The 10,771-nt window shown below is 51.6% G+C and overlaps 1 protein-coding gene across 1 annotated transcript; it reads right to left on the reverse strand.

Annotated features, from left to right (window-relative positions):
- Positions 1 to 361: 361 nt before the first annotated feature.
- Positions 362 to 10,160, reverse strand: ZADH2 (zinc binding alcohol dehydrogenase domain containing 2). The gene is made up of 2 exons (XM_012648890.1): positions 9,654 to 10,160; positions 362 to 3,273 (listed from the first exon to the last, which is right to left on the reverse strand). Exons 1-2 carry the CDS (start codon positions 9,860 to 9,862, stop codon positions 2,349 to 2,351), a joined length of 1,134 nt encoding a protein of 377 aa, XP_012504344.1. The 5' UTR covers positions 9,863 to 10,160; the 3' UTR covers positions 362 to 2,348.
- Positions 10,161 to 10,771: the final 611 nt, after the last annotated feature.

Below are 10,771 nucleotides of genomic sequence, written 5' to 3' on the forward strand. Positions count from 1 at the left end.
AATGAAAACAGCATGCACTGTACTTTCTTAGTTTGGGGAAAGAGAGAACATGAGGTTTTCAGATTATATTTTATTTTAAACCTGGGTGTTTGAATTTTATTTTTACATAGCTGAATTTAGTATATCCCCTGAAAACATAATAAATTCCTATTCTGTAGCTTAAGGGATCCATCAGTTAAAATGTTGGTCTTTCATCTTTATTACCCTCCCATTAAAATGAAAGAAACCGGGACTCACTTCAGTTTAGAAGAAGCAATTTAGTTGGTAATGTCCTTACTCCTCAAGTCTTTACAAAGGGACAAAGTACATTATTGCTCAGATTTCACACATCTATCTGCATAAGAAGCAACTAAGCCTTTCAGACATATACTATGTTAAATTTAATAATATTCTGTGATTAGATTATTTTATTACGACATTTTTCCATTACCAGTCATTTCCTGTGCACAGTCACATTCATAAAACCTGTTTCTCCCCCTTTGTTTGTTTGTGTGTCTAAAAGCGAGGCAAAGTCTCTTTCCGTTTTGCTACAGCTGTTAGGTCTGAAAGGGACAGATTAATAACTAAGCGCCACACTGGACGAGCTTTCCTTGTCCCCTGCACCAGTAACCCTTTGCTATAATGAGGACACAAAGAGCCTCACATCAGGCCGCTACCCTTCTTCATAACTCAAACGCGTCACAGTGGCAATAGCCTCTAGTGCTATTTGTCTTTAGTGCAGTTGTGACACTTCGGCATGATCCATAATTTGGCAGCTATTTACCGTGACATTTCCCTTCAGTGCAGCCATAACATTCAGTGAAGCCATTATTTGGTTCCATTTACCATATAAATTGTATTGTTGTGCATGCATGCTAGCAGCTACATTAGGTACCCGAAAATGAGTAAATCCTGTAAAATAGATACGAACAGCTATTCGGCAGTAGGATTTCCTTGTTCCTCACGTGGAAGGCAAGAAAAATTAAACATGGTCTCCAACTTTTCCTGGAGCCTCTTTAATTGCGTTCATATTTACTGAGCATGTTACATACACTGAAGCCCAAGACTTTGAAAAATGGCCGGGTGGGCTTCCCCTTCAATGAGAAGGGCACCGTGGGATTTCGACGTGACGACGAGAGCGGCCGCCGTCCTGGGGCATGCAGGTTCAGAGGCAAGCAGATGAGCCATGGGCACGACTCAGAGAAGGCGCAGATCTCGAGACTTCTCACGTGTGGCCGGTAGATGCCTGTGTCACATCAGGCGATGGTGACAATCAGCGTGTCATTCCACCAGAACATTTGGAGAAGTGAAATGGGAACACAGTTCTGTGCTTCCATAATCAGAGATAACCCGCACCTCCCACGTCTGAAAGCCTCCGAGGAGAAGCAGATGTATTATTATTTTAGATCCCTTAGGTCCCCATTGTGCACAGTGCTATCTGATACATCCTCCGCCAGGCACACGGCGTACGCTGTTATTAATCCCCCGCCGGGAGCCTGGAGAGCACTTTCCCTTCTGTGGTCCACGTCGTGTACGTGAACCCTCACTGTGAGTGTAGCACACGCTTTACCTTTCCTGCATGTGTTAATTTTACCGAGTCCCCCTAATCTCTGTAGTCTCCCTTTCCAAAACCTACTTTCTGCCTACGTAAGTTTTCAGTATGAATTTGCTTCCTAGGAGGGCAGATAAATTTTCCATTCACGGGTCTCCCCAGGATGACCGTAGAGAAAAGCCATTAAGTAACAGATACTTCTTGAAAATACATCTGTGTTCACCTAACCACTTTTCTAATAACTTCACAAAATCGAATTTGGGGGAGAATTCCCTCACATTTCTATTTAGATAGCTGCTCAGTGATTTCTGGAGGAAAGGGGGCCGTCTCCTCAGGATGTGGACTCCGAGAACACGTGGCCGGCTGGCTTTCGCTGCATCGCTGGCTTAGGAAGTACTTATTAGCATGAGACCAAATTCTCCCAAAGCAAAGAGGAATTTGTGAACTATTTTCAAGACTGATTTTAAAATCTCATCAAGCTGAAGACATACTGATTTGATCAGATCTTGCATCAGGAATTAATTTAGTTCCCTGGAACAATAAAATCTGGAATGAGACTGTCCGTGACCAAAGAATTAAATGTAAACATTTTACCTCTTAGCCATGGAGGGAAGTTTTATTAGCACATTTTTTTTTTTTTTCAAGGGAGGAGCAAAAAGAGAGAAAAACAGAGAGGGAGAAACCTATTCATTAATATCTTACTTTTGTTTTAAGAAATATTATATCCATTACCAACTAAAAATAAATTGATTTGAGTAATTCTGCGGCATAAAGTACCCATTTTCTTTCTCCTTTGATTTATGTCATTGTTCTGTTTTTACAGCTTACTGTTGACAGAGTGAGGTAATTCAACTACAATTTTTCCAGTGTTTTTCCCCATGTACATGTAGTCGACGGCACGGAATACAGACTCCAGGCCGGTAAACCTGCCTTCCGGAGACAGCTCTCCGAGGTCCACCTCACAAGCCAGGTCTCCACTCTCCCCCATCTTGAGCAAGTGGTCCATGGCCGCTTGGTACTTAGACAAGTAATGGTTCAGGAAGAAGCCCTGGACGCTGGCAGATTTCTTCAGCAGCTTGGCTGGCAACGTTCCTGCTTTCACAGGCGAAAGGCCAGTTGGAGTTTGGTAGCCAGAGATAAACCCGATGACTATCAAGCGCCCTTTGGTAGCCAAGGCATCTACAGCCAAGTCAAACATGGTTCCCCCGACAGACTCATAGACCACATCGACACCCTCCGGGTACTCCCGCTTAAGGACAGCACCCACGGGCTCGGCTTTATAGTTGATGGGACGGTCGCAGCCAATAGATTTCAGAAAAGCAGACTTTTCATCAGAAGAACAGGTTCCAATGACATGGCACTTGGCCTTCTTTGAAAGCTGCACGGCAAACTGGCCTGTTCCCCCAGCTGCTGCTGTCACCAAAACTTTTTTCCCTTCAGACAGTTCTCCGAGCTCTTTCAGGCTGATGTATGCGGTGGTGCCACTTACCAGCAGGGTGAGATACTCGGGTTTCACCGAGGGCAAGGGGGTTGCAATGTTGGCAGGCACAACTGTGTACTCAGCAAAAGAACCAGGTGCCACGTACGCCACAGCTTGGCCAACTGTGTATTTGGCGCTCGCAGAGAGGCCCAGGGCTACCACCTCCCCGACACCTTCGAAACCTATGTCAAAGGGGGGCTTAACTGAAGGGTCATAGCGGCCTGCTGAATAGTTGATGTCAGACGCGTTAACACCAACAAATCTAGAAGAAAACAAACAAATATATTACAATTTTGTTGTTGTTGTTAAGGCCTTTACACCCTGCTTAGAAAAATCCCTCTAGTTCTGGTGACTGTGGAGGGGTTGCTAAGCTATACAATCTGATAGAATTCCAGAAAATCAGTCCTGCTGTTCAGATGAAAAAAAGAAACTAAACAAGTATGAGTTCAACAGTGATTTGCACTCAGTTTTGGCATATTTTATTCTTTCGTCAGTTTGGGAATAATTCCTTATCACTTTAGACAGCAAGTCATTGATTTCACGTGCCATTTATTTCTCTGTCCTCTTTCTTTCAAAAGGAGAAATAAGCACAGATACACAAAATGGTCAGGGAGCCCTCATTATATACAAACTTCACTGGAGCTATGAGTTGGAAATTAATTGGCCTCTTAACAAAGATGTTAAAAACAACACTGGGATAAAATATATTCAAAGAAGTAGACTTGTATTGATTCTGGCAACAATTTAACACTTAAGATAATAATAGTAATGACAATGATATTATTAAAGATTGATGTAATGTGCAAGGTCACTGGTTGCTACATGTTACTGCAGGGGTTGTTTGAAACATTGTTAAAGTGGCTGCAGCAAATTTTCTTTCTGATGTAACTGTGTCCAGTATGAAAATATGCATTTTGATTAATTGAACAGAAATTGGGTAGAGTGATTTTTATGGAACATTCAACATTTTACAGTCCTTTTCAGATGAAAAGGAAAGCAAACCGTCACTATATTTTCCCTCAACAAGAAGCAGAGACACAACTTGATTAATGCCAGATGATTATTTTCATTTTGGTATCCAGAGTCAATTTAATTGCGAAGGCCAGTATTTTTCTCAGCTTTTCTTCATCGCAGTATACCTCATAACAAAAATATCCTGATAACACAGGGAAAAAACCCATCTACTAAGAATGTCAGGAGGTGGCTTAGGCACATAAGAGAGGACCCTAAAAATGTCATTTCCACCTGTAATGAAATGAAAAGGTGACAGTATCTGGTGGCAGGAAGAAGGCTGTTACGTAGATCATTTTAAAAGAATTCACTCTTAATTCAACTTACTAAACCAAAACTGTCCTGTATGAGGATACGCTTTCACTGTAACCTGGATAATATCTTGCACTTATAAATGCACCCTCATGATTATTCCCCGCGTATCTGCAGTGAAGTCTACATGATGCAGAAGTAAGAAAGCGGGAAACAATTTCTTTCTGTTGTCCAGCCGCATTCAGAAGTCAGCTCACCACACAGCCTGGGTGACAGGCTACAGAACGCCATACCCATAAACGATACACAATAATGTGAAGAGGGAAAAATGGTTTTTGCTGGTTTCTCATTTGGCATTTAATACCAAGATGCCTACATTCTATTTTTAGAGAACGGAGGCCTGCCATCTTTCCTTTAAATTTACATAATTCTCCAGGCCTGGTGTTTTCTAAAAGGGCCGGCTTCCCGGGAGCTCGCTGCTTCTGGACTTCATGCAGCAGCCCGGGCAGCGCCCAGCTGGAGCAGCCTCTCGGAGCTCCTGCCTCCGGCTGCAAAGCAAACTCTAGGAAAGGGCCCCGGGGGTGGGAAGCAGGTTGCTTCGAGGTGCGGGGGGGCACCAGCCCGACCCACCACCAGTTCTGTTTTCCGAGCTACTTCGCCCACGATTAACCCTTCCCGTGCCCCTTGCTCCTCCCCGCCTGAACCTCCTGGCCTCTCGGCTGGAGTGGCTGCTCCTCTGCGGGGAGCCCCCGCTTTGGGCTCCGAGCGACGCCCCAGAGGCGACCAGCTCCTAAGCGTCCTCCACACCTCCAAACGGGCGCGCCCTGGGGGTCTCTGCGGGAGGAAAACGCAACTCCCCCTCTCCCCGCCCCAAGCTGCGGTTTGCCACTTCCCCAGAAGAGCTGGAGGGTAGCGCGGGGAGAGCGCACACGCACTGGACCGGGTTACCAAAGGCCAAGTTCGGGAGGGGGGAATGGGGCTCTCCTGGGAGCTGGGGTGGCTGCAGCCGGCCAGCGGCTGCTTGACTTTGCCAGGGGGCTTTGCCTGAAAAGCCACTCCAAACACTGGTTATCAGCACCGGCAGGGCTAGAGCCCGGGCAGGGCCCGCGCGCCCCGTCCAGCTCGCCGTCTCCCCTGCAGCGGCTTCGGTGCGCCCAGGCCAGCCTATAGGGCGCCAGACGTAGGTGCCCCTGGGCCCGATTTCCTCGGGAGTGCCCGGCCACGGCTGCGGGCTCCACCTGTGCGGTCCTGCGGCCTCCCCACTGCTGCCAGGGAGAGGGGTGATCAACGACCACAACTCCCGGCGCGGGCTAGGGCCGTGCCGGCCGGGCGCCGGGGTGGAGCGGCCGCTGCCCAGGCCTGCGACCATAACCTCGGCCTCCCCGGGCCGGGCGGGGGACCCAGCGGGCGCGCCGGGTCCGCACCCTTAGCCCCTGCGCCAGCCGCGGAGCTCGGTCCGGTCCCGGGGCGGGCAAGTTCTGAGTCCCAAGCACGCCGCGCGCTGGAACGCAGCGGCGCCAGAGAGGGCCCGCGGGCTGCCTGACCATGACCTTGGCCTCGCAAGCTCCCCCCTTTCTCACCCTCCGTCCCGGCCAGCCTCCCCCATGCCCTGTAGTCTTTTAAACCGCCTGCATAGTCGGCGAAGGAGGCTCGGGCTGGTGGCAACAGCCCGCGGCTGCTCGGCTCTGCGCCCTGCGCCCTCTCCCCGGTCTCCCAGCCCCCTGGTGCCGGGACCTTCTCTTCTCCCTGGACTCCCATTTTGGCACTGCTTCCCTCAGCGGCTGGTGCGGACCTGTCACAGTCCAGAACGAGCCTCCGTCCTTACCTGGGCTTTGAGAAGAAGCTGCACGAGGGTCGGGAGCCCGCACCTCTCGCTCCACCAGAAACAAGTTCAAGTGCAGCAGGCGCAAAGGGAAGGGGCCAGAGTTGGGGAGCCGGGGACGGGAAGGGATAGCGAGCCACACGAAGACCAGACAGACAGGCTAGGAAGGATGCGCGCATTTGGAGACCCTCTCTGTACCCCCTTTAATGGAAAATGTGTGCATGTCATAAGTGCAAGACTCTAGCAATCCGACGGGAGGATCCCCTTAAAAGACTAAAATCCAGGAATCCCGGGAAAAAGAATGGGACAGGTGCAGACGTTCCCTAAACATATACCCTTCTGGAGTCACTCGGTTTATTTATACTAAAAAGTGCTAACCCCCTTGGTCATGTTTGTGAAACAGAGAGATCCTGCAGAGGGGAGGGAAATGCTTTCCTCTGCACAAAAACCAAACGCCGAAGACTCAAGTCCGGAGTAAAAGCCTTACAATGATGCTGAGAGACAAAACAAAGTCGTCCAAACCAGACGTTCCTTAAAAAAGAAAAAAAAAGGGGGGGGCAAGGAAAAGAAAAGAGAAAAGAAAAGAAAGAAAGGGAAAAGAAATCTCGGCTGGAGAGTCAGCAGAAATATTGTTCCCCTCCCATGAGCAACAAACCGTTTATCAAAAACGCCTTCCCCATCCCCCACCTTCTCCTCGCCATTCCTACAAACTCTTTGCTCCATTATCTTACACTTGAACAGAAAATCGTTAGAAATATTTGGAAACGAAATAATCTGTCACCTTCTTACGAAAAAAGCTAAAAATAGTGCATAAACTGACTTAACCTGGGGGTGTCTCTCTCCCTTTCTTCCCCCACCCCCAGGGCTGAGCATAGAGGGAAACATGTGAACTCAGATCCACAAAACAGTAAGGTGAGAACTGGATAAAGGACTATCAATTATACACTCTACAGTGATTTTATACTTCCCTTCGTAGCTCTTCTAAACGGTAAACTTTGTTATCCTAAATCGGTGTCTAGCTTACAAGCACTTCCCTCCCTGTGAATGAAGAATTCGTATTTTCTGTTAAGATGGAAATGAAATATGCAAGTGGTTCACTGAAAGAAAAAGTCAGATGAGCACAATTAAAACCACCACCTTTTCAAACAAGTGAATTTAGGCTTAATCCATTCATTCTAGAGCAGATTTTATTATGTTAAAAATGAGAAGTGCTTGAGCAAAAATTTGATGCAATTAACACTGCTCAGGGGAGATTTAGTCCAGGATTAAAATGAACTAACCTTCAGTGAATTACTACACCTCTATTTTTAAAAAAATTCGGTAAAATGCCACTTCCACTGACAATGTTTGCAAGAATAAAGCATTTTTCTACAATTTGGTGATAGGAGTAGATTTTCCGGGGGGGGGGCAAGATTCTGCCCCCTCCCAACTAGAAGAGAACTGGCCCCATTCTTTTCTGTTACAGATTCAAGGTAGAAGTTAGAGGTCAAGTTGCTTATATAGATATACCATTTATATTACAGGCATTCTTGACTTATGTGGAGGGACAAAAGAGGCATGGATTTTAAAGCAATCCAAACTGACGAGCTACAGACATGGGTGCTGGTGCTCCCGCGCTCTGACCACTGAATTCAGGGATCCACGTTGTTCTCACCTTGGGACCAGCCCTGGTGACCCTGTGCAGGCGGCACCAGGGCACACCAGCGGCCCGCCGCCACTGCTGGGGGAGAGCAGCCCGTCGGGGCAGGGAGAGGAATCCGAGGAGGGAAAGGACCCTAGGAGGTGGTTAACACCTGCAGGTAGAGAGGCCCAGGAGACCCGCTCAGCCCAGCGGGAGCAGTCCCCACTGAGGGCTGAGGGCGGGTGGTCCCACTGGGCTGTTGCCTGCAGTGCTCTAACTTCACACCTTCTCCCGTCTGTCCCCTCTGTCGCCCCCTCCCCATTTCACACCCAGTTTCTAAAAGGAATTTTATGAACGCAGTTGTGTGTGTGTTTATAGTAGTGTTCACAGTCAACAGTATACTTTATCACCAAGATAAAAAAAAAAAAAGCCCGAGTGGAACTTTTTGCCCATTGAAGTTTGTTTGGAAAGCTTTTCAATCTGGTCTCAACTCCCAGGGAACCACTGTGCATTTTGCACGTTCTCTGTGAACACACACTCAAGCCCCTCTCTAACTTGGCAAGGCTTATGCTTCCTCTCCACAGCACTAGTATTTCATCACTTAATGAAGCAACCCTCCACACCGCGGGTCCACGGCACATGGAACATTTTCAAGGACACACACACACTACTCTTTAAGGCAGCCCCTACAGCCCCCCAACTCAGTCCCACCCATGGTTCACTCAATCACTGCTCCCAACAAGTTTCCGAAAGTTTTATATCCTGATGAGCATTCTTCAATCCTACAGTCTTGTCTGGAAGCCTGATATGAATCTCTAAAGTGGACCTGATTAAATGCTGCACCAAACTACTTAGGAAAGGTACCTTTTGTCCTGTCCTTCAGTCCCTGCAGGGGACTTACTGTACTTTCTAGCACACAATTTACAACTTAGTTGCAGCCAGAACTTACGCCTCCCTTCGATAATATGATAATATTATTCAACCTGAAATATGCAGCACTGTAACCGTTCCGGTGGGACTTAGCAGGCCAAAGGGCACAGAGGAGCACCTCTCCTGCCTAGTCGGGCAGCCTCGGGACCCACGGAGCAGAGCCTCCAGCCGGCAAGACTCCGGCACAGAATGAGGTCCTTGCCTTCCTGTTGCTTCGCCAGTTACTAAAGATTAGTGAGGTGGAAACACATTAAGGTGGGGAGCGTGGGGGTGGAAGAGACGGAAGGTCCGGCAACCACCCGGGTGCCACCCAAATGTCTGCAAAACCTGCAGGCAAAGGCAGCCATGCCCCCAACCCAGCCCTGGCCCAGCTGCCCCGGGCACGCGCCAGGCGCCTGTCGTGACACTCAGGGGACAGACAACAGTCACACGGCACTGACAACAGGCAGACAGCACCGGTGAGGTGCACACCAACACACCCAACGACAGCCTCCGCCATTTCGAGGCGGCTGCCAACCTGGAGGGGACAGGAAAAGCCAGCCGGGTCCCCAGCCTCCTTCCTCCAAAGCACGTTTACCTAAACGTCGCAGCTTGTGTCCAGGCTGTTCCTGCTCCACCCTAAAGATTATGTCAATGCAGGAACCGTGGGTTCGCGCGGGTGGGCCGGCGGGGAGCCTCCCCTTCTGGGTCCCGTCGGTTTTATTTCGGGAGCGGGAGGGGGAGGAGGGAGGGCTGGAGGAGGGGAGGGGAATCCCAAATTAAAATAACCCTCAGTTACGAGGACGTTCGGTGGCATCGGATATTCACACTAGCAAGTCACATTACATTCGCCTTCGCCAGATGGCGGCGGGTTCAACTTCCCGGGATCTCGCAAAGTCGGGCTGTGCGCCTGAGCGCTCGCCGGAGTGTGGCACGCGGGCGGGCCCGGGACAGCCGGAGCGGCGCTGCGCGGGCCGGGGACCGTGACTGGGGCGGGGGCCGGGGCGAGGGGGCGCGCCGGGCTCACCGGTTCCGGACGAGGAGGTCTCCGTCCCCGGGGAGCGGCACCGGGCAGTCCCGGCGCAGGGTGACGGCCTCGCGGAAGTTGGGGCTCAGCTGGGTCACCACCAGCTTCTGCATGGCTTGGGGAATGGCGGAGCCCTGGAAGTCCAGGAAGTGGCGAGCGTACGACATGTCCACGATGGCCCGCGCCCCGGCCGGCGCCAGCCGCAGCATGGCCCGCGCCTCCGCCGGCTCTCTGCGCCGCTGCTGGCCGGGGTCGCGCCCAGCCCGGGCGGCTCGGCTCAGCGCGGGCGGGCGGAGCGGGCGGGTCCGCCCCTCCTCCGGCCGGCGCCCTCCCCTCGGCTCCCCCCGCTACGCCCGGCTCCCGCTCCCCCCGCCCCCAGCCCCGCCGCGCGCCGCGCCCCGCGTCGGCACAGCCCCGGCGAAACCCGGGCGCGCCAGCCGGGTGTCCAAGCCGGGGAGCACGGCTGCCCCGGCCGCTGCTCCTTTAATCTTTTTGTTTTGGTTTGAATCTGCTCGGCGCAGACTGGCCAAGGATCCTCTCCGCCCTCCCCCTTCCTCCTGGCGCGGGAGAGGCACCGGATATCCCCACCCTCCCCAGGCTCGGGCTCCAAAAGCCGGATTTGACTTCTCTAGGGGGGGCGGGTAGTTAGGGGACTCGCGCGTCGGGCGATCGTCCGCGGCCCCGAGCCGGCGGCAGCCCCGGGCGTCCCCGGAGCGGCGCGGCGCCCGGCGGCCGGCGCAGGCGCCTCCCCTTCCCGTGCGAAGCGTTCACTTCCTTGCAAGGTGGTACGAATCAACCCCGAGCGCGGCCGGGGCGGCGGGGCACGGCCGGGGGCCCCGGGCCGGGCGGGGAGTCCCCGCCGCCTGTGCTCGCGCACGAGACCCGGCCGCGGGCAGGGGGGCGCCCAGTGCACCCTGCGACCCAGGCTCGCGGCTTCCCGTCCCCTGAACGGCTCGCCCGTGCCTTCTGTCTTCGGTCTGTCCCATGCAAGTTGCACGAACTAAGCCATTTCATTTATTTTGGCCTAGATTTCGTGTTTCTCCATGAATGTTTTAAGTAGCTGTACAAGGCTGTTACAGGTATCCCACTGGGAGAGAACACACATATTGAAAACTAGA

This window comes from Propithecus coquereli, unplaced genomic scaffold, assembly GCF_000956105.1.
Source record: "Propithecus coquereli isolate 6110/MARCELLA unplaced genomic scaffold, Pcoq_1.0 Scaffold296, whole genome shotgun sequence".
Classification (NCBI taxonomy): Eukaryota; Metazoa; Chordata; class Mammalia; order Primates; family Indriidae; genus Propithecus; species Propithecus coquereli.

Coding starts and splice junctions, on each gene's coding strand:
- ZADH2 (XM_012648890.1), bottom strand. CDS start 9,862: ATGCTGCGGCTGGCGCCGGCCGGGGCGCGGGCCATCGTGGACATGTCG. Junction 3,274..9,653: donor GACCTCCTCGTCCGGAACCG/GTGAGCCCGGCG, acceptor GTTTTCTTCTAG/ATTTGTTGGTGTTAACGCGT.